Source organism: Amphiura filiformis, chromosome 18 (assembly GCF_039555335.1).
Source record: "Amphiura filiformis chromosome 18, Afil_fr2py, whole genome shotgun sequence".
Taxonomy (NCBI): Eukaryota; Metazoa; Echinodermata; class Ophiuroidea; order Amphilepidida; family Amphiuridae; genus Amphiura; species Amphiura filiformis.
The window spans coordinates 54,089,338-54,114,328 of NC_092645.1; the positions used below are offsets into that span (position 1 = coordinate 54,089,338).

Here is a 24,991-nt window from a genome sequence, read left to right on the forward strand (position 1 = left end):
TCCCATTTTGAAGCTGAAGCGGTAAAATATGTAAGTGGAACACATGTGCGCGAAACACGTACAAATTTTAAAGTTACAATGGTCGAATATGAGGTTTGTTTGGTTTAAAAAAACACGCATTGCGTAACAATGGGGAGCATGATCGATGCACGTACCATTGACCCCCACGTGAAATATAAAAGGATTAACCCCCTCCCCCTCCCACCCGAACTACGCATAGGACGTTATTAATCCTGCTCAGTGGATGTTATTCCTGTTTTCGGAATTTCTTCCCGCGTGGAGTGCGATTGCAGTCACCTTCGTACTCTCCTAGACATGCAGCCATACGAGCAACATGAGCCACGTAATTCTGCTCATGAGTACGGTGGAACATGAAAGACATAGGACCGGCAGCGTAGACTGGTACGTCTTGGCCAGCGTGATTGCTAGATGACTTGGGCACACCTGCAGAGTAGACAAAGTCTGGACCACCTGTTGAAGACAGGAAGAAAAATAATAATTTTGATAGATGATGTATGCCTTAATGTATTACACATGATGTACCGCTGAGTGTATGGGATAGGGGATACCTATAGATGGCGGATACCTTCTAAAGACACCTAAGATAATACGCTTAACCTTATACGTCTCAGAGGGCGAGATGGCCGAGCGGTTAAGGTGTTGCGCTGTCGGCCGGGAGATACGATCGGCGAGGTAAAAATTCTCTTCCCTCCCAAAAAGTTCCTATATGGTCGGGAATCCTTAGTTCAGTTTCATCACAGAATTTAATTGTAGAATTTCTTCTCGCCCTCATACAGCTGCTTAGCACATGCAGATATATGTAGTGTATGTGCGACGTCCGTGATTCGGAAGTCACGTAAAGCCGTTGGTCCCGTGTTCAGGAGGATTCATCCCTGTATACGTTAAAGTGTCAGAGCTATTCGAAAAGAGAAGGGGAACCATCCCCAGTTCTGATATCTGCACTCAACCCTCTAGGTTCAAGAGGACAAAATGGGCGCGATACAAAGTTCTCTACCCATAAATCCAGTAGAAATAGAACTAGAACGTCTAAGATGCAATCTTAGACGCCTAAGCAGTCTTAGACGTCTAAGCAATCTTAGACGTCTAAGCAATCTTAGACGTCTAAGAATTTCGTGGTAGACTAAAAGCAACGAATCACAGGGCCAGAAATCCCAAAACAACCAATCATCTTTCAAGTAATTAGAGGTCCATTTAGTCCCACATGCAGTCAAATGCCATGAAATCAAAAATTACAAAATTTGATTTTTTTTTAATGGGAATGTCATCTTTAAAGGCTATAACTCAAAAACATGTCTGGCGACTTGTTCCGGATTTTGCTGGAGCTGGTCACATATAGTAAAATATAGGCCTACAGCTCTATGGTCGTGTACAATTCTCACCTCGCACGAGTTTGAACACAGTGCCTGAAGTTCTTAGGAATGGTGCATTGTGAGACACATAAATATCGTTTTAAAAAATCACTATATTCACACGTAGCAGCAATGTTGCCTATGCAAACTATTAATTATACTTCTATCAACCTAGAAGGGGCGCAACACTAAATAAGCGTCCCATAGGATAACGTGTGACTTTGGCCTACTTCGAGCGCCATTCCTGGCGTCCCTGCAATACTTGGACATACTCATAATGGACTATATTAGCCGAATTTCGTTCTTACATAAAATGCGTAGTGATTTAGTGTTGCGCCCCCTAGAAGTACAAATCAAATCTGTGGCATCGGGGGTCAATGCTTTGCGTCACACAAAAAAACGCGACCCATAAACAGCGTGGTGCGCTCGGCAAATACAAAGCATTTACACAAGCATTGCACTGAAATAATTATTCTCATACCTTCAGTTTCCGATGTCTATTTACTTTATACTTCTGAGTTGACGGAATATACACTCTCAGAAATAAAAGTTTTTAAAAAGGTTGTCCTCTCAGGAGAATCATTAGATGATATCTAAATACCTAAAAATGGTTCCCAAACCATCGAAAATGGCCTCAAAATTGTGATACAGAACCGTTTTCGGTTCTTTACAGAACCTATAAGGCCAGAGTAATGGGAGAGAACATGGACTATTTCGAGCATCATTATTTCTGAATTGTTTGTCCTAAGTATATAAAACTATACATTTTTGGAAAAGAAATGAGTCAAGGAATCCCATGGTGACGTCAGAATTGTTCAAAAATCTCGAGTTTTTGAAAAAATCACAAAAATTCACTTTTTTACCCCAATTTTGTTGTGACAACTTAGAAAAAAATCCGTTCGGAGTAAAAAAAAAAATCATGAAGAAGAGACATGAACTTAGGGAAGGTTGTTTGAATTTTGTCACTCTATTAAGCGAAACATTGCACATAATGGTGTATATTTTTGTTTAAAAGAAATATTTTGAAAAAAAATGGGAAAACCTTCCCTAGACTTTGATGTACTCTAAACAATAGCGCAAAAAGTTTACCTTTTGCTTGCATATATTTCGAGCTATTTTGTCACAAAATCATGTAATATTGTCAAAAGTGAACTCTGAGAAATCGACGTTTTAGTAAAAAAATGTCAAAATAATACACAAAATGTCCTTATATTTTAAAACGGTAAAACTTTCACGTCTGTAAAAGCTGTATCAGGTGTATGGTCTAAATATGCATCTTTTTGCACCAATGAATCTATAATGTCTGCTTTCAGTGCGCTAAAATTCAAAATAATTAAAAAATATAAGTGGCATTTTGACTGTAAATTTTTGTTTTGTTTACACCACATTTGCTGGCGTTAACCATAGACATATCACTTGTTTGTCTGGGGCGTTAACAACATACCGAATGCGCCTTGACTGCGTTGGACATACGCGCAGAGTTGCGCCGCGTCACGCGCCGCGAATCGCGCGCGTAATCACAATATTTCGCATTCGCGCATTTCTGACTCATTATTTCCCGCCAATTTACTAAGCTGTCTTGAACCATCTGACTTTTTAGAGTTGAAAAGAGTGAAATAAATCAAGCAAAAATACGAGTAAATATTAGCAAGTTGTATTTTCTCAGTTTCAAGTGAAAGAATACATCTTAGTGTTGATAAATATCAAGAAATCTCAAATTCGGGAACGAATGTGTCTTCCATTACTCTGGCCTTAAGGGACGGGGTATGAACGTTTGGACAGTATTTATTGTGGGACATTAGAGCACATCAGACATATGGAATTGCATTCTGAATACGAAGAATGTCCTTCTGATATCCAATAATTTTGATTTTTTGAAATTCGCAATGTAATACACATTTATGGCAAATCTTTAAAAATTGATATTTTTCATATTTAACAGTACTCAAAGTAAACTTTATAAATCTGATGATTTATACTTAAAGTGTATGTAGGTGGGATGAAAAGCCGACGATCAATTGAAAATTTTGACCTTTCGCATTGAAGATATGGATTTTTTTCCCAAAACACAAAAAATTATGTCTCTTGGGGAAAAATCCATATCTTCAATATGAAAGGTCAAAATTTTCAATTGATCGTCGGCTTTTCCTCCCAGCTACATACACTTTAAGAATATATCATTAGATTTATAAAATTTACTTCGAAGACTGTTATATCAAAAATTTGAAAAATATAAAATTTTAATAATTTGTCATAAAAATTTGTATTAGGCCTATATCGTGAATTTCAAAAATGAAAATTATTTGATATCAGAAAGACATTCTTCGTATTCAGAATGCAATTCGATATGTCTGATGTGCTCTCATGTCCCACAAAACATACTGTCGAAACGCTCATTCCAGATCCTTTAAGGGTTCTTCAAAATTAAACAACCTTTCAAAGAAGTTCCAAGAGGGAGCAGTGGCGTACCGTGGCCGCCCCAACCCCGGGGGGCTGAAGAAGATACAATTTTGCCGCCCCTTCCTTGACAGCCCGAAAAGGTTGACCCAATTTTTTTTCACGGTCGTTTGAAAAAGTGAAGAGCAAAAAAAAAAAAAAAAAAAAGGGTTTTAGGCTCTAGCGCCCTAAAAGCAACATTTTTCATGCTTTTTCAATTTTTTCCGCCCTTTTTTCTTTTGCTATTTCGTTTTGCCGCCCCTTTGTTTTTGCCGCCCCTGTTTTTGCCGCCCCTTCTTCTTCCACCGCCCCTTCGTTTTTGCCGCCCCCTACTTTGACCCCGGGGGCTGGCGCCCCCAAAGCCCCCCCCCAAAAAAAATACGCGCATGGGGAGGGGTTTCCTGAGAAAACAAAAAGGTTCTATTTAGATCCCTTATTTCGAAGAGTGTACCCCCATGGATATTGAGTATGTTACAAACCTTCTTCAAAAAATAGATTCCTTCTGGTGCCATTCTCAGCTAAACTTTCTGCCTCCTGAATTCCACCAGGTCCTGTGCTATATTGCAGGCTTGTAAATGGTAATTCGTCTTCGTCTAATCCGTCAGTAAAACCTATATGAAATAAATTTTTAAGGTGGAATATGAGGACATTTCTGGAAATTAGGAAATGCTCTGAGAATGTTTTAAACAGATTAAGGTGGTATATGAGGCAATTTCTGGAAATTGGGAAATGCTTCGAGCATGTTTTAAACAGATTAATGGAACATAGCAAAGTCCACTGATCAATATGCCTTTTGTTCAAAGCAAATCTGATACGGCTTTCATAATATGTGAACGCACACCACAAATGAGCCGTAAAGTCGGCAAATTGTATTCTGAGCTACAGTGTAAAACGTGCATGAAGATCGTATTCATAGGAACCTCAAGTTAGTGCTACATGTATCTCACTTTGGTAGTGCCAGTCAAGCACCTTTTAAACCAATCAATAATCCTATTGTTGAAGAGGATAATAAGCTTCTACCTATGTCTATAGAATTCTTAAATAGCTCTAGTCTTTGCTTGCTTTGGCTAAATCCTGTTCAAGTGGTGGGTTACAAAGCATGACAGTGCGCGCATCGGAAAAGCATTAGTGTGACTAACAGGTGCATCTCATCGGACCAATAATTATAGGCCTTATTTTCAACACATATTTCAATACCGAACACGTGCACACACCAAACACGTGCATATAGGCCTATTTCAGAAGAACATGACTATTTCCGGAATCCTCCAGAATGGTTAACATAAACATTATCCGTTGTGGTAAGGCCTATAACCGTTTTTGCGTTCACGTTTCTCGCGATTGATTCATTACTTTAGTAACGGCCTATATCCACGTCCAGATACTAATTTCGGTTTCTCTAAATGTGGTAACAGGGCAGGGCTTGGAAGAGCGGAATGATGGGTTTCCAGATTATGGGTAGGCCTACCGAACTGCCGAAGTAAGCATCACACCTATAAACAGAGTTGATTAAGTTGTCAAGTTGGGTCTTGATCATTGAGAGACGCATTTCATAGTAGTTTAAAAAGTCAGGGCAGGTATATCATACATATGGGTAACAGGTTTGGGTAATTAGAAATAGGCCTATCACGAGAAGCGCCCGACCCGAGAACCGCGAAATCTAGTTTTGTATAACCAACAGTTAACAATGAGATGACATTCCTGAACCTCGTTGATTTGAAATGACCGCCAATTATGACTGTTTGATAATTATTACCAGCAATGTGGAAACAGAGACACATGTTGAACCGAAATAAGGTACCATTTTTTTGAATGAGCAAATAATTCGAACACGCGAGATAAATTACCCAATATGGTGTTCCCTTGCCAAAATGCTGCCCTAGAACTGTATCCAGTAAAGCTTAAAGCTTGCGCATGATCAGAAGTCACGATGACCAGAGTATCTCTCAGATCAACCATCTCCACTACCGCCTGCACAGCGGCGTCAAAAGCTACAGTATCGTACAAAGCCTTCACTGCGGTACCTTCATGGTGAGCGTCGTCAATTTGGCCACCTGACAAAATAAAAATTGAACCAATAGATATATTTGCCACGGGTTTGATATCGATTCCGATAAAAATTGTAGGTATTATCATTACGTTTCAGGCCTGGAGAGAATTGATCAAAAATGTAATTCCCCCTGAGGTTCGTATCTGTCAATGAGATGACCTGATCACAAAGGATGTCATTATAGCTAGAGGCAGTACATAACGCAAATGGGTTAATGAGTTACATAAAAATGACCTTGTGTGGTATTTGGTTCCCAAGAAGTGAGTTTTGCCTGAGGAAATTTGTGGTTAAATGTTGATCCATCACTACAAGAGTTATTACCTTCCATTTGGTTAAAAAGGAGGTGAGACATGATCAAATCTCTCCAGGTAACAAAACGTAATGATTATATTAAAATCCACGAGTCTTTTGTTTGTTTTGTTTATTTCAATTTGCTTGTTTGTTGAGGTGTAACTGTTTCTTTGTTTTCACATATTTCTTATTTACCTTGACTCGTCGCAACATGCAGCAGGGGGCCTACTGTACGAAAATTGAAACCCCTATCTTGAATTTATTCGTTCAATGGGGAAAATATCTTTTCATTCGGTGAAAACATGAACTGTTCCATTCAACTCGACAACTTAATAGACTCGTTGAATGGAACAGTCCATATTTCACCTCATTTAAATATATTTACCCAGATAGCAACACTACGTGGGCCCAACGTTGGTCCAACGTGGGCGAACTGACCTTACTACGTTGGGCCAACGTTGCTTTTCGACGTTGGCCCAACGTAATTTTGGCCGGGCAGCCAAACACCACAACGTTGGGCCAACGTCGATCCAACTTTGACCCAACCGCAATACAAATGTAATTTGCGACGTTGGGCCAACATCAAATCTTTGATGTTGGGCCAACGTTATTTGACCAACGTTGATCCAACCATTAGCCAACGTTGATCCAACCATTGGCAAACAAGCCCAATGAGAAAAAAACCGAAAAAATCAGTTACTTGTGTATACTGTGCTTACTTTAAGCTATATTTTCATGACTAAACCTGCCAAAGTGCATCTTTTTAGGGATATAGATCAAATTCACTGTGAATATTGATAACATTTGCTATAAATGTCGATTAAAAAAAAAAAATAATAATATAAAAATATAATTCTTATTGTTGATTTACTTCCAAAGTAATATTGTTATTACATGTATTATAATTACATACCAAGTAGGGTATAAGCATTATCATTATTATCATCATCATTATTATTATCATTGTCATTATTATTCATTAGGCCTATTATTATTATTATTATTATTATTATTATTATTATTATTATTATTATTATTATTATTTGATATTATTTGATATTATTATATATTAATATAAGTGGGGCTTTGTCACTCTTTAATACGCCTTAGTAGTAAAAAGAAAATAATTATAAACATGATCATTTCCATGACTTTAACAACAGTTTATACCATCGTTGGTCCAATGTTGGGATTCCAACCGTTTGTGCGACGACATTGGAGCAACCTCCACGTAACAACCGTCATTTTACGACTGGCTGGCTACGTTGGTGCAACGTTGGCATACCGACTATCATTTTAAGGTTGGCACAACAACGTTGGCCCATCCTCGGCGTACCGACCGTCATTTTAAAGTTGGCTTGCTCTGTTGGCTCGACGTTGGCATATCGACCATCATTTAAGGTTGGCACAACAACGTTGGCCCAACGTTGGCATACCGACCGTCATTTTAAGGTTGGCTAGCTACGTTGGCTCGACGTTGGCATAGCGACCATCATTTTAGGTTGGCAAAACAACGTTGGCCCAACGCTGTCATGCCGACCGTCATTTTAAGGTTGGCTGGCTACGTTGGCTTGACGTTGGCATACCGACCATAATATAAGGTTGGCATAACAACGTTGACCCAACGTTGGCCTGACGTTCCCATACCAACCATGACTAAAGGTTGGCATGTCAATGTTGGTCCAACGTTGGCTTGGCGTCGGCTTACCGACCGCGACCATGCCGACCATTGCCAACGTTGACTTGCTATCTGGGTAAATATTCATACCATTGTACTCATAAACATTCAATATTTGTATACTAACTAAATAGCATTAGCATACATTCATTATTCGTACCAACTCATCAAAAATACGAATATTATAATGAAAGACATAGATAAAAGGAATTTATCGCGTCTGACGTCATCTGCCAATCAAACTCGAGCACGGTTTGTTTACAAGTGTCGTGATGATGACTTGCTGAACGCGTCGGTATAACCGGGCGCCTAATTGTTAATTTTGCACCTTCAAACATACAAACCATATCAAAAGTTAGGTCTTCATAATAGGAAACTTTCTTTCGCGAAGGCACCATGTCAACAATGCCTAGAAAAGTTGCTTTTTGCCTTGTAAAAGTACGTAATTTTTCACCATTTTATGCTATTCCTTTTCTCCGATCGGCACCAGATAAATCGGCCTCCTTTTACGCGCTATTAACCTGTGTAAACCAACCAAGGATCGTAATTTTTATCTTTGTCTTTCATTATAAATACCTTCAACCATCAGGAAGTATCCCTCGTCGTTCTTTTGCAGTATTTCCAGAGCTTTTCTTGCCATCGTCGATAGAGTAGGTTCCAGTGCACCATCCCTACCACGGTCAGTTTCATAGCGCATATCTCCTGGCTCAAACAGACCTGTTGCAACAAATTTAACATGGTTTCTTTTTACAGTCGGCGTCACGGTGGAGGGTGAATGGGGGATACCCTCAGTCAGAGATCTTGCACGAGTTCCCCCCCCCACCCCCCAATAAAAACCAACAAAGTCGAAAATTAAAATTGAACCTTGTGAGTCTCACTTGGAATGTTAAAATTATCGGCGTCATGTGATGAAATACAGACAGCAAAATAAGAGGTTCCAGTTATTTTCACCCTTGTAGTGGCTGCTGGTTTTAATTTTGACATAATATTTGTCTTTGTTTATGACATACAGGAGGTGAACATAACTAGTACCTTAATGTAGTATGCTGGGCATTGAACGCGTAGCGCGATGCTTGTGCTCTGTGTGGCTGAGGCTGGTCACTACTGGCTATTGATAAACTTTATAAATCTAATGATATGTACTTAAAGTATATGTAGCTGGGATGAAAAGCCGACCATTTAAGGTTGAGGCCATGTAATATCAGGGATGACTGGTTGGGATTTTGCCATGGCTCTAAACTAGAGCTATCGCGGTAGGTGAAAATATAGTTTCTGTCAGGTTTATAAGGAAGAGAATGACTTAAACTAAATCACTTGCCAAGTAGATAATCTGTTTCCTCGGTATCAACTTCGCGAAGCTCAGGTAAATTCCAGATGTACTCTGCGTTATCATTGCGATGCGATCTCACCCACTCCCTTATAATGTTGCGACCATCAGTCCTCTTGCCATTCATATCAGGGTACTCTGGATCAGCAGTGTCTTCTGGTAAGAGGTCTTCCCGTCCACCAGCTAACACAACCTGATTTTATGATAATCAATACAGATGGTATTGTTTAACCCCATGAGAACTACCTGCCGATTGGCCAAAATGAATATTGTGTCCAATTTTGAACCAATCAAGGAGGGTATTAATAATATTATCTGAAAATGAAAGTTTGGCCATAGTTTAAAGTTTAAATAGTTTAAAGCCTAGACATAATTGGCAATTGAAATGAGCATTTTAAGTTATCAACCAATCAGAAATGCTGTTAAATGACCAGTGGTGTCTAGAGGGTTAAAGGACGGTGAATTTTGACAGTAATACCAGCGTATCATGCATCGCGTCGCAAGGGAAGATTATCCTATAGAACTACCACATTATTTTATTTTCATTGAATATCGGCATTATCAGAATGAAACTATATACATTTGTTCGCCTCAAGTTCGGTAGTGACGTATGTGCGTATTTCGGTGGTTACAGTATTTTATCGCTCGCGTAAAAAGTTAATCTCGTAGAGCGTACATGCACGCGTACAAGGGCGGTCTGTCGACACGCTTGCAGCGCAACCGCAAAAAGACATTGACGTCACTTTTAAGACAATGATGACACTTTATACCTGGACATCACCAGCATATTTCAAGAACTGCGATGCTATGTCCTCACACCCGTCTGCATCTTCTGGTAGGTCAGCATCATTTTTCCAATCTCGATTATTATGTGCATACAAAGCAGCCGGTGTAGCATCGGTAATATGAGATGTAGTCACAATACCAGTGGATCTTCCTGCATTGGTAATGAAAAACGTAAAAACATAAGGGACGCATCATTTGATTTTCAGGGGGGCTATTTGGTTAACGGTCAAGAGTTCTACACGGGTACGCAACAAAAACCAAGGAGTAAAGTGCTACCGATTAAAGTATGTTGATTAAAAAATAGACCAATTATTTACTCATCAAGATGTAAAAGACGACATTTGACGTAACTCCCAGAGTAAAAAAAAAATGTCAATGGAAATCTCTGCTTATATGGAGAGCAATGAACTTTGTGATCCTTTACAGTCAGCGTACAGAGTAAGAGTGACATCATGCAACATCTTGCCAAGCGTGAAGGCGTGTTTTTGGTCCTTCTGGACCTTAGCGCAGCCTTTGATACTGTGAATCATAGTGCTCTCCTAAACAGACTTACCAGTGACTTCTGCATTGGTGGAGTGGTGTGGAAGTGGTTCCAATGTTACCTTACATGCAGATCATCTCGTGTTAGTGTAAACGGTACATTGTCTGAACCTCAACCTCTGGGCTTTGGATTACAGGGATCTCTAGTTGGACCGCTGGGTTTTTCAATGTACACTTCTCCAATTCGCCATATCATCAACCGATTCGGTCTTTCATATCACATCTACGCTGATGACATACAATTATACATCAACTTTGATCCCCGAAATCTATCATCCATCACTGATGCGCTTGCTCTCCTCACAGCTTGTAGCAGTGAGATCAAAATATGGATGACCAGGAACTTGCTGCAACTGAATGACGAGAAAACTGAATTCTTTGTTGCGGTATCTGATTACCAAAAGCAAAATATGCCGCCTGTTTCTCTTCGGATTGGTGACATGGAGATTCTGCCGACTGAAAATGTTCGGAACTTAAGTGTTATTTTTGATCGTCAAATGACAATGACATCACACATCAGCTCACTTTGTTCAAGTTTGAATTATCAGCTTCGTAATATATCCCGTGTTAGACGCTTCTTGGATGTTGACACATGCCACCTTGCTGTTAGAAGTCTTATATTGTCTCGCATTGACTATGGAAGTGGGCTCCTTCTGGGTAGTAATACATCTGACATTCAAAGGTTGCAAAGAATCCAGAACTGGGCATCCAAACTCATTTGCTGCAGAACAAACCAGGACCATGCTACGCCTTGTTTACAAGAATTACATTGGCTTCGGATCAGAGAGAGGATCATTTTCAAGATCATGATGATTATTTTCAAATATGCCTTAATGGATCAGCCCCCTCTTATATGACTGATCTGCTCTCTCTGTATTGTCCAGCCAGATCTGGCCTCAGATCCGCCTCTGATACAACACGTCTTTCTGAGATCAACAGCGTCAAATTGCTGCAAACTGCTACAAACAGGTCTTTTGTTCATTCAGCACCACATATTTGGAACAATCTGCCCACTACCATCAGGGAATCAAATACATTGTCTGGTTTCAAAAACGGTCTAAAAACTTACTTATTTGCTGCTTATGAATAGTTTGTTCCACAGTGGTCATAATTTTTATGTTTTTTTGTATTTAATTATTCTGGTTTCATCTTTTGCCATGTTATTTTGTCATGTTTGTCATATGCGCTGCGCTCTTTATGTATGTAGCGCTATATAAATGCCTCAAATGTATGTATGCGTGTATGTAATGGAAAGAAGTTAAATACTTAATCGCCGCATTGTATTTTACTCAAACTGCGCCAAACACTATGTACCACCATGGCCTCATCCCAAAGGCATAGTCCAATAATCTCAATTAAATAATCATAGAGTGTAAAATCTGACCTCAAGTTGCAGAGTATGAGTTTTTGTACCCAAATTTTCAAAGGTCATTCAATGAATGTGCAAATGTATTGGGCTTAAAGAACTGTGCCCTGATAGATGAGCATGTTGTGGATCCTAGTGAAACTTAATCTTTGAAACTCACCTGCTTGCATGAAATCGTCTAAAATGGAATGGGCCTGCGCTTCCCCCTCCATTGTGCTACAATCTTCTAAATCAACAGTACTATCAAGACCAACAGCGTTGGAAACAGTCTTGACACCACTAAATAGAGCAGTTGCTGCTGAACCTGAGTCGGGTACTTGGTTGTCGACGTTATATGTCTATTCAATACAAAACGAGGAAAACAAAAGTATTATTCAAAGGACTGAACAAAATAATACTTGCTGTGAGAATGTGTTTTAATAAGCATGCATGCGAGTCGAAAATCGCACATTGGTGAAAAATAGCATTGTAGTATCAACAAAGGCCATACAATGGAGAAATTGGCAGCAGAGTTTTGAATTCGTCGGAGTTTGGTGATCTGGGAGTCCGGTAGGCCATAAAATAGACTGTTGCATTGGTCAAAGCGACATGTAATAAGAGCATGAACAGGCATTTCAGTGCAATGAGCTATTCAATTGAAATCCACCCTCCCCCTGTGGAAGATTTTGGAAATATCTTCAACAGGGGGAGTATGTTTTTCAAATGTAACTGTTCAGGATTAATCATTTTGAAACCCATACTCCCCCTGTATTATGGCTTTACCTATATCTTCTACAACTGGAGTGAGTATTTCAAATGGAAGTTACACAATTGAATATATGAATACAAAAACCACCTAAGTCCATACTTGAACCAAATTGAGTTAAGCATGGGAAAGTGTTGCTTTACATAGGCCTGCCATATGTATGAAAGAACAACTCAAATTCATCCTCTGTGTCTATTGAGCATGTGAAAAATAGCATGTATGAAAGAATCACCCAATTCCATGATTTGAGTCTTGTAACACATTGATTAAAACCCAGTATGTATAAAAGTCCACTTGTAACACATTCATTGCTAGAGAGTGACTTTTGAAAAAAAATGGGTTTAATAAAAGAAAATGTGTGGTTTATATTACATGGCAGAATGCTTATCAACATTATACATACCTGTGCGCTTTATTTTGTATTATCTTACTAGTGGTAATCTCATTCTAACATTGTTGTCTTTGTATATGATTCAAACAACCACCTAAGTCCAAAATTTAAAATGAACCCCACGAAGTCCCTGAAATGCTAATCGTCATACCTAATACAGGTTAATCCACTCATTTGCACGTAAAACTTACCATATTGACCAGATAAATCTAACTGAAGGAATTAAAATGATACACAGGTTTTTCTCTCAAAATCACTTCCCATGGACTTAGGTGGCTTTTGTATTCATGTATTCAATTGTCTATTCTATTCAAAACTCATACTCCCTCTGTGGATGAATTTAGCTAAATCTTCCACAGGGGTAGTGTTGATTTCAACTGGATTATCCCATTTATTTACCTTGAGCATTCCAAGAAATGGAAAACGATCTACCAATTACATTTGAAAAATATACTGCCCCATGGAACATATATCCAAAATCTTCCACAGGGGTTATAAGGCTGGGGTATGAACGTTTGGACAGTATTTATTTTGGGACATTAGAGCACATCAGACATATCGAATTGCATTCTGAATACGAAGAATGTCATTCTGATATCAAATAATTTTGATTTTTGAAATTCGCAATTTAATACACATTTTATGGCAAATCATTAAAATTGATATTTTGATATTTAACAGTACTTGAAGTAAACTTTATAAATCTGATGATTTATACTTAAAGTGTATGTAGGTGGGATGAAAAGCCGACGATCAATTGAAAATTTGGACCTTTCGTATTGAAGATATGGATTTTTTTCCCCAAAACACCAAAAAAAATTAGGTCTTTTTGGGAAAAAAATCCATATCTTCAATATGAAAGGTCAAAATTTTCAATTGACCGTCGGCTTTTCCTCCCTGCTACATATACTTTAAGAATATATCATTAGATTTATATAATTTACTTCGAGGACTGTTATAGGCCTATATCAAAAATTGAAAATATCAAATTTTTATAATTTGTCATAAAATTTGTATTATATTGTGATTTTCAAAAATGTAAATTATTTGATATCAGAAAGACATGCTTCGTATTCAGAATGCAATTCGATAGGTCTGAGGTGCTCTCATGTCCCACAAAAATACTGTCGAAACGCAATAAACGCTCATTTTAGATCCCTTAAAGACAGAGATAAAAAGAATTTATCGCATCTGATGTCACTGTCAATTACGATCCTTGATTGGTTAACACAAGTTAATAGCGCGTAAAAGGAAGACCTATCAATCTGGTGCTGATCGGAGAAAAGGAACAGCAGGAACTTTTACAAGGCAAAAAGCAGCTTTTCTAGGCATTGTTGACATGGTGCCTTCGCCAAAGAAAGTTTCCTACTGTAAAGACCTAACTTTTGAGATGGTTTGCATGTTTGAAAGTGCAAAATTAACAATAAGGCGACCGGTTATACTGCCGCGTTCAGCAAGTCATCATCACGACACTTGTAAACAAACCGTGCTCGAGTTTGATTGACAGAGGACGTCAGACGCGATAAATTCTTTTTATCTCAGTCTTTAATTATAGTGTGGATTTCAACTGGATTATTCCATTTATTTCACTATGGACCACAAGAGCCACGTCCCAGTGTCATAGTCCAATAACCTCAATTACATAATCATAGTGCAAAATTTGACCTCAAGTTGCAGAGTATGCGTTTTTGTACCCAAATCTCAAAACGTCATTCAATGAATGTACAAATGTATTGGGGTTAAGAACTGTTCCCCTGATAGATGAGCATGTTCAGTGGCGGCGCTACGGGGGAGGCACGGGGCCCCCAAATATTTTTCTTGCCCCCCACTTATGAACCAAAAATCACAAAATAACGTAAATTTCCACTTTTTGCGGCAATTTTGCGCAAGATTTGTCGATTTTGTCCCCCTCCGCGATGCCCCCCCCCCGAAAAAATTCCTGGTGCCGCCACTGAGCATCCTAATGTTTACCTTGAGCATTCCAAGAAATGGAAAACGATCTAAGGTCAGTTGCCCATCTACACCTGCTTTCAAGATCCTCGCTGCGGTAGCAGTAGTCGTGTCCAATCCATCGCCGATCATTATCACTACATTCTTGGCAATGTTGGTGTTCATGTAACGGTCGTTAGCTCGAAGAGCCTCTTGAATTGCGTCTTGTCCTTGTTCATTCCAATATGCAGCGTCTTCAGGTATATAATCTAATGACAAAGGTATAGAAGTATGAATTATCATGATTATGGAGCAACTTTACTAGTACTAGTCAGTGGCGTAGATTTCTTCTTGACATCGGGGGAATGGGGTTGGGAAAAAATTCTTGAAATATAGTGATTCCGGCACCTTTTGGTGACATAATAAGTTTATGGTACAAATGCTAAAGTGCTGAAATATTGTGCAAAAGTGGAATAAATTGGGCTAAAATTTGGGGGCTAAAATGGCCAAATATTAGCTTAATTTGGTCAGAAACCCACATACAGGCGTCAACATGGGGGGGTGATTGTATGGACTATCCCCCTGGCAAAATATTGGGGGATTTATCCCCGTCCCCGCAACCTGTTATAGTTCTCATATCTTTGATTTTTTTTTCTGTTAAAAAAACAGGTTGATCCCTTGATGAAGGAAGGTCCTCTCTATTTACTGACCAATCAGGAAAGAGTTTGGTTGATGTTTTGTAGTGGAATAAGGAATTTCTTGAAACATCCTATTTTAGGTCTAAATTTGGACCACATCAAATACTGTACACCATTTAACAGGTCTGGGACTTAGTGCATGAAGCTGTGTTTGCATAGATAATACATGGGTGAGTGTACACACACACAATGAGTTGGAAACTGTTCTAGCAGCAAATGTGTTGACAGTGGACATCCCTACTAATAATAAGAGTATAGAGGTTATCCGTGTTCTATAAGCTGCATATCCTATCAGCGACTGCTATACCTTGTTTAGGACTTTCAAAAGAAGTACCTGCATGTGCAACCATGACTTTCAAAATAGCCCGCCAAAGTAATGCAGGTAACTCCGAGGTCGTGTATTGAATTGTTTTGAATGAGGAATTCTACGGCAACCAGCGCCTTTTGTTAGAAGTTACGCATGGGTGAAGTGGTCATAAACCTATTTTATTGTCAATAGTTGGGAAACAAAGGTACGATTTATGACTACCCTTACCAAACATGAATGCCTATTTGGCATTCTGTAGCTATTCGCCAAGCCCTCGAGTGCTAAGGATATCGGTACTAGGTGGTCACTAGCACTCAGCAGCTAATGAATGCCTATAGAGCTGGTTCACAGGCATTCTGAATGCCTCACAAGAATGCTACCGAATGCCTATTTACTCATTAAGCCCTCATTAAAGCTCAATAGGCCTACTATTAACTTTAGGCATTCCTAGCATTCGTAACTTAGGCATTCCTAAAGTGGTTCTAGGATTAGGCGGTTTGCTATAGGCACTCAGTGGCATTCGGATAAGTCATAGGCATTCCACAGACAAAATTTCTAAGTATTAGGCATTCGGTTAAAAAATTTGTAAAGTAATAGGCATTCACTGAAAAATTTCTAAGTATTAGGCATTCGGTTTAAAAATTTCTAAGTAATAGGCATTCATTCAATTAGGCATTCTGCTAATAGCCTTGACTAGCATTCCTTTAGTGGTTGACCTAAGGGTCAAACAGGTGCATGATGGGAATATATTTCTAACTGCCATTTTGAACTGGTGTGAATGCAGAGATGATGGAATCTTTATCCTTTCATGTTTCCAGCTTTATTATAGGCCTTATTTGTCCACTTTTTACATTTGGGATGTTACATGACAATGCATATTATGTGGACAACATCATACATGTATGTGATCCATGTAGTTATCTTTGTGTGCAATAATATGCCACAATATGGATGGTGTATGTACCTGGTGTGTGTAGGTAAGCTTAAATAGACTAGATGTAATGTAGGCAGTTTCTTGAAATATGAAATGGTCTAGTGCTAGGAAGGAGGAGCTAGTTAGTATATTGGGGCATTATTATTGATAATAATAATAGTGTACATTTATACCATGCACAAATACACTAAAAAGCAAGAAGAGCTCAAGCAGAGCAATGAAACCAAACAACAACGACAAATTATATCATTATGTAGCTAATATTATTTTGTGTACATATTTATAAAACACACTGATCCCAGTGGGCGCACCTAACGTTGAAATCATATTGAAATTTCGATGTCGACTGGTTGAAATCATGCAGGTTGTATTTGCAAATTTGAACTTCAACCTGATTTCAACCTCCTTAATTTTTGCATTGAAAGTTGGTTGAAATCAGGTTGAAATTTCAATGTTGTATCAATTAACATTGAAATTTCAACATGCTATCAACTAACCGTTAGGTTGAAATCAGGTTAGGTTGAAACTTCGACATTGTTTCAACATTGAAACGTTGAAATCCTAACCTGTGCCCACTGGGATATGTTACTCAATTTATCAGTTATGAATTTGATGCAATTTAGTGGCTCTTGCTGATGCACATGGCTTTATATATTTGTACTTGCTGATATATTCAAGTTCAATTTGTGCATATTCTTAATCTCCTAGAATTCCTAGCAACCCCTATAAGATAGGGATTTAAGTGCTATTTTTTGAAAAAAATATGGGAAATCATATGGAAAAGTATTATCATGAGCCTCATTTGATCTGAAAAAGCATTAAGGAAATAATTTTGTCTTTTTTCACTTTTGACTTCATTTATTATGAAGGGAATAGTTTGGACCTCCACAGTTGTTGATAAGAATTGGACAGTTATATCGTTCAACCAGAAGAACTTGGGAGTCACATCTCTGCTCGACAAAGACAGAGGACAGACACTGTACTGAACTAAAATGCCTCTGCGTCTGTCACAATGGATAAAAAATGGAGTATATTCTGGGCTTACCGTGTGCGATTTTCTGCAGTGCATTCTATTCCTATTCCTCACTCTACTAACCATGTATCTTGATGAATCACTCGATGAATTGCTTAGCCAACATAGCTATATAATTATATAATGGTTCGAGTGCCTCACCTGTAGGTAGTTGGAATACCTACATGTATAAGCGGTTGGAATACCTATAGGTGGTTGGAATGCCTATAGGCGGTTGGAATGCTTCCTGGGTGATTGGAAATTTCTTTGGCGGTTGGAGTGCTTCATAGGCGGTTGGAATGCCACTAAGTGGTTCGAGGGCCTAGCTCATTTACATATTTCGCCTCTGAGGAGGGCTTATGAACCACTTACGAACCACTTGTAGCGGTTGAGGGCTTAATAAGTGGTTCGAGTGCTAACCTGTAGGCGGTTGGAATGCTTCTGAAGCGGTTGGTATGCTTCCCAAGCGGTTCGAATGCTTCCTAGGTGGTTTAAATGCTAGGTGGTTTGAATGCCTCCTTAGTGGTTCGAATGCCTCCCTAGTGGTTCGAGTGCTTAGCTCATTTACATATTTCGCCTCTGAGGAGGGCTTATGAACCGCTTATGAACCACTATAAGCGGTTGAGGGCTTAGAAACAGGCGGTTGAGTGCTAACAACCGCCTATTAACTCAATGTTATAGTATTGGAGGCATTCACCATTTAGGCATTCATTACCGGTTCTTTACCATTCAATGGAATGCCTAGTGAGTGCTAAGAGAATGCTAGTTTTTAGGTAAGGGTAGTAATTATAATACAATAGATTCCAATAGATTTGAAATGTTGTACTATTCAGCAAATTACTTAAATTCCGCGGTGTCCGTGTGCTCGCGTAAAAAGAACTAGATCACGCGACACACCGACATCGCCCAGTTAATAATTACATTATACAGCAGAGACACTAAAATGAATACCTGGGATCGATATATGTGAATGTGCTATGCACGATTTGATATTCAGACGATAAATCTTTGGATACTGGGGTAGAAAATGATGAATATCTCCCGTAATTGATTCAGTCTAAAGAAGCCAGATTTTTTCCTTGCACTTGAATATATGTGTTCAACGGATATGATAGTCATATTAAAGAACCATTGCGTCTTGAACTCAAAAACTGACAAAAATATTCTGATTTTATATGTGCCGAACTATAGTGCAGCGTAGGCTAGCTGCACTCACTCGTGCAAGCAGTCTAAAAGCATATGACCACTGACCTCATAATGGCGTATACATGCTCACTCACACAGAGAGAGGTCAATTACCAGGCTATTGTCAGTAGCCTTAGTCGGATGTCCCACGGCTCATTATGCGTCTCAAAGGTCTGAACAAAATGTCCATGCGTGGCTGTGGATTCAACCTACCATGGCGATTTCTGCCATAAAGATATCGGGGCAATGACACTGTGCGCGATGCTACTTAACTTGACCTGCGCTGCGTATGAGGTGCTGCGATGTGATGATGGCGTGATTCAGAGCCCCACTTGCGTATACGCCGTAAACTGCGCCAAGTAGCCTATTGCGCTATAAGCTATAATACTGCGCGGTAAAACAAACCTTGTATCATGGCTTAATTTATCGAACACATACTTACCAGTATCGCAGGCCCGTTTAGCGGCAGGACGTACAAGACAATAAGCCCATCGAGTATTCGGATCTGTAGTGTAACACCAGGGCCCATTGGGTTCCCCATCCGGATTCCGACAATAGTTGTGGTCGCCAAGATCGTAGCCTGGAAAGTTTTCTGGTGTCCGGTCGTGTTGATGGGGTTCTTGTGCTGTCCAAGATTGACATTCCCCGCCCCAAATTGTGATGTTCGAGTTACCACGGTAGTCTTTCCCCCCTGGATACGTGTAGCATTCTGGATCTGTGACCAAAAAGCAACAACAACAAATCAAACTAGATGGCACAGCTGTGTTTGAGAAAACATGAATATCTATACCCGTGACCCCTGCCCACAAAGGCACAAACAAAAACTAGGTGACCATCATGTTGAAGCCCTTGTTATGTTATAAGCTTTCATTTTATATTAGGCCTATATTTCATGCTCATACGCTGGCGAAGTTACGTAATAATCGTATTAACTACCATAGCAATAGGTCAAAACAATTTTTGAATATACCACGCTGCACTGATACGTTCACGCGGTACCTCTGCATTGAACCATATCATGCTGATCACTTGACTTGCACCTGTAAGATTAGTATCTTTGAAAAGACAAGTATTGTATTCAATCTATGATTGCAGACATACACAGGGGATTAGTTCAACCTGCTTGTAGTGCAGCGCGATATGTTCAAAATAGTTTTGACCTATTGCTATGGTAGTTAATCCGATTAGATTTATTTTATATAATTACTAGTTCACCTGTAGCTGTGCGAGCAACTGGTTCACGTTATATGTGGCCGTACACTACGAATGAGCCGTAAATTCGGCCCGGACAATTTAATTTTATTTCGTGTTTAGAAAATATATAGGCCTACATTATATATCATAAGCTTTAAAATAGTATATCATTTGACTTCACACGATATCCAAAACGGAGTCATTGTTTGTTGAACTTTGATCCTTCAACAAAATGGTACCGTTTTTCGGTTCTACATGTGATTCTATTGCTGGTACGGTAATAAATATCAAGCAGTCATAATTGGCGGTCATTTCAAATCATCCCCAAGTCAACGAGGTTCAGGAATGTCCTCTCATTGTTAATTGTTGGTTATACCAGAGAAGATGAGAATTCTCATCTTCTCTGGTTATACATACCTAGACAAAGTACAAGTACAATGCTTTATAACCCACCACTTGAACAGGATTCAGCCAAAGCAAACAAAGACTAGAGCTATTTAAGGATTCTATAGAAATGGATAGAAAACTATTATCCTCCATAGCAATAGGATTATTGATTGGCTTAAACGGTGCTTGACTCGCGCTATCAAAAGAGAAACGTGTCGCACCAAATTGAGGTACCAATGAATACGACCTTCACGCACATTTAACTGTACCTGTAACTCAGAGTACAATTTGCCGACTTTCGTAGGCTCATTTGTAGTGTACGGCCACATAGGGTATATAACCATAAGTATATTATAGCCTATGGTGCTAACATAGTTAATAGAGAGCTTGCGAAATGGCGTTACTTTAACTTTAACGTATAGAGGATTATGTATTCAAAACCACCGTGGTTTTGAATACATAATCCTCTATAATCCTCTAGACGTTAAAGTTAAAGTTAAAGTAACGCCATTTCGCAAGCTCTCTATTATCGAATGCCTATCCCCGCGGGCAACAACTGATGCTCTCTGTCGTAGGTGGCATGCTTTCATACCACCGTATAATTACACCTCGAGTTCTAGGCCTAAAAAATCTTGCGCGAAGGGGTGGGTGGGGGCTTTGTTTGTTTTTATGAAACACAAACGATGCAAGGATATGATTTGATTATGAAGTAGTTTATTATTCCCGTTAAGCACAACCATATCTCTTACCTAGGCTCCCCTCTCCCCACCTAGGCCCTATATGCCCTCTTCTTCCCTCCCCCCCCCCTTCATCGCCTCCCCTACATTCGATACTAGTATCTCCTCTATCTCGAGCTCTCCTCCCCCTTATCACCGTGTCAACAGGATCACGCCTGTGAGTTCTACACCACGATCTAAATGATCGCAACACAAAGTCTATGGCATGTACTACCAATTCCAAAGTTGCGTGATCCAGTTACCGGGGAGTTACGTAACTACTTTGCTGACGAATTTCCCCCTCTATCTTCTTTTTTTTCCAGTAAAATTGCTTCAATAAAAGTCACTAGCTTATATTATAGCAGTCAAGTTAGCTCAATCGTTAAGGCGTTCAACTATGGTGCGAGCGGTTGCGGGTTCGAACCCTGGCGGTACCTAGTATGCTCTCGTGTAAATTCAAGTTAGTTTGAATTCCCCTGGACAAGGAACTTATTGCTAATTGTCTCGTTGTAACCCGTACCAAACTCGGGCAGCTGATACTGATTGCGAGGGTTATTTGTGGAATGTCTAGGGTGTGTCATGGGTGTGTGCTCTTGTAGCAGCAAAGTCCCTGATTTGTTGCCTTCCATCGATTCTCGTACATGCTATTAAGGACATGGATCGATTTTGTTTATATCACCTGAGTCCCCCTTTTGTTATGTCGAATGCAAATATTTTGATGGTCTTTTTTTTTCACAGCTAAAATAGTCATAGCTTATTGGATTTTCTAAAGCACTTTTTCAATGTAGACTGACATGCTCGATTTCTCTCCTCGTGAATATTGCACTGCGATTTTTAAACATTTCTTTTGTATACTATCAGGTAACTTCAAACCAAGTGATTTCCTTCTTCACACCATTATATAAGAAACTGAAATGAAAACCGAATCTCCTTGATACAGATTTTAAGTTTCTAACAAAGGATAGAAACAAATATATCAATAATCACGTCAGTCCAGAGCTTAGGCAGGATAATAGGAAACCACGTGACCAAAACCAAAGCTAAAACTCAATATTTGAAATGAGGCATTGTCATAGATGTGCTAACATAGCCTGCTAGTATAGTTCAGCCGAAAGCCGTGTATGAAAGACAAAATCGGTCATTTTACATGAATCAATAATTTATATACTGACAATTAGCTACATGTATTTTTATGGGGTTTCAACTTTGTCAGTAATACTGTTTCCTTGCTTTTCTACACAAATTTTTCATTTCAGAAATACCTTAGAACAATTTAAACGACTTATCCATCACTTTTAAGGGATTTATTCACAATTTCAACTTTTTTATTTTACTTTCGGTGGGATCATTGAATGGGACTTTAATTCAATAATTATTGATAGCAATGGAGTTCGAGTATAACTCAGCTTTAGCCTTTGATCAATTATAAAGTTAACCAGAGATAGCAATGGTTGATCGATTATAAATTCAGATTTGGCCTTTGATCATTATAAAGTTAACAAAAGACTGACCCTATTTATATCTGGCCTTACCATGCATGATTGGTTAAATTAAGTTTCTTGAATATACGAAGGGCAGAAAAATATAACAAAATGGACATGTTTAATCTCTGTACTTAATGAAAATAATAGCCAGCCAAATTTCACAAAAGCAAATTTAAGGGCAAATTTATCACACCACCAGTTATCATGCCATGGTCCAATGGAATCTTACAATAATAACTACAATACCCGGGCTACAATAACACCCATAGTCAAAAATACACTGTGCTTTCCATTCGGCGCTTTGTGTTTGTGAAAGAACAAAATACGCTCTCAAAATTAAACGAGCTACATTCTTGCTATAGCTAGCTTTACATCTTAGTAAATATAAACGTGTTTTTAAAAACGTTATAACGTGCTATACGGTATTAAGCGTCTTTTGGCTTTGATCAAATTTCTGTTAAAAACATTTAATGTCGTTCATCAAAACGTCTTATATGAAAACACAACAGCATTTTTGCAAAATATATTGTCAAGACTTAAATAAAGTAATGTCAGAATGTTTTGTAACAAGTTTTTAAAAATGTTTTTGAATGTTATTATTTAAACCGTTTTATAGGCAAACACTTTATATAACTCGACATTTATACGTTTTCTGTCAAACGTTTTGTGTTTGATGGGCGTGCAAAATTTCTATCAAGTATCCCAGGCCAGGCTAAAAAATCTGAAGTCTGACCCATGGATGTTAGACCCAAAACTACTCTCTGTTGAAGTAATTCCTGATCGCTATGATAAGTCAACCAGTATATACCTTTTTGATAATGATAATGATAAACTTCGCCAAACAAAAAGAAATGCCCAGACCAACTCTGTTTAATTAGAGAATAAAGGTACTGTTTTAGCCGCTGTCGTACATAGGCCCTATATCGTCTCATATAACACGGGCGACATCATTATTTTAAGTAAAACAACGAGGCGAAGCATTCGTTTCTCTTCTTACCTGATGTCCCAGCTTCCTGGGCGTCGCCCACTCCAAAAATCGCCAGTACTCCACATACGATCCAACAGATAGACATCATCTTGCCAACTGAACTCGTTCCGTCCAAATGATTTGGGGCTAGCCAAGGGCTGATGTATTTGAAAGAAATCAACGACAAAAATCCCGGGGTACCCACCGGGGGTACCCACTCATAATAGCATAATCCTACAAAAGGCTCTTCAAACATGGTCTGATACATGGTTACTCAGATTCAATGCGAGTAAGTGCAAAAGAATGCACATGGGAAGTTCAAACCAAGGCACCGAATATAAGCTTGGTGATGAGGTAATCCCACATGGCACAGAAGAGAAAGATCTTGGAGTGATAATTACAGAAGATGGAAAGGCGATGAACAGCTTACGAGTAATAATGCGCAGCTTCAAGCACTTCGACAAGAAAAGCTTCACATTGTCGTACAAGAACTACATCCGTCCTCACCTGGAGTACTCAGTCCAAGCATGGTGTCCATACCCCCAAGAAAGATATCATTATAATGGAGAAAGTTCAAAGGAGAGCCACAAAACTCATCCCTTAGCATTAGACATCTTTGCTACCCAGAAAGACTACGAGAGATGAAGCTGTACAGTTTGGAGCAAAGGAGAGGAGGTCTGATTGAAACATTCAAGATCATGAAAGGACTAGCAGAAGGGATTACATCAACGAAGCTCTTCACTTTGAATACCCAGAGGCATAGAGGAAGAGGACACAACTACAAGTTGTACAAGTCAGCACTGAAGAAGGGCCTCATCCAGTGGCGTACCGTGGCCGCCCCTAGCCCGGGGGGCTGAAGAAAATTCAATTTTGCCGCCCTTCCTCAACAGCCCGAAAAGGTTGACCCAAAAAATTTTCGGTGGTTTGAAAAGTGAAGAGCAAAAAAAAAAAAAAAGGATTACCAGCGATAGCGCCTTAAAAGCAACACATTTTGATGTATAATTTTCCAATTTTTTCCGCCCTTTTTTCTTTACTAATTCTTTTTGCCGCCCCTTCATCTCCCGCCGCCCCTTCTTCTTCCGCCGCCCCTTCGTTTTTGCCGCCCCCTGCTTTTACCCCGGGGATGGCGCCCCAAAGCCCCCCCCCCCAAATACGCGCATGTCAACTGCAGGAAGAATTACTTCTCAGTCCGAGCAAT

General features: G+C 39.2%; 1 protein-coding gene across 1 annotated transcript; it reads right to left on the reverse strand.

Annotated features, from left to right (window-relative positions):
• Positions 1 to 247: 247 nt before the first annotated feature.
• Positions 248 to 23,916, reverse strand: LOC140139639 (alkaline phosphatase-like). The gene is made up of 10 exons (XM_072161343.1): positions 23,824 to 23,916; positions 19,488 to 19,760; positions 14,952 to 15,178; positions 12,005 to 12,182; positions 9,923 to 10,089; positions 9,144 to 9,345; positions 8,402 to 8,542; positions 5,654 to 5,860; positions 4,286 to 4,417; positions 248 to 471 (listed from the first exon to the last, which is right to left on the reverse strand). Exons 1-10 carry the CDS (start codon positions 23,900 to 23,902, stop codon positions 248 to 250), a joined length of 1,830 nt encoding a protein of 609 aa, XP_072017444.1. The 5' UTR covers positions 23,903 to 23,916.
• Between the last annotated feature and the right edge of the window lie 1,075 nt (positions 23,917 to 24,991).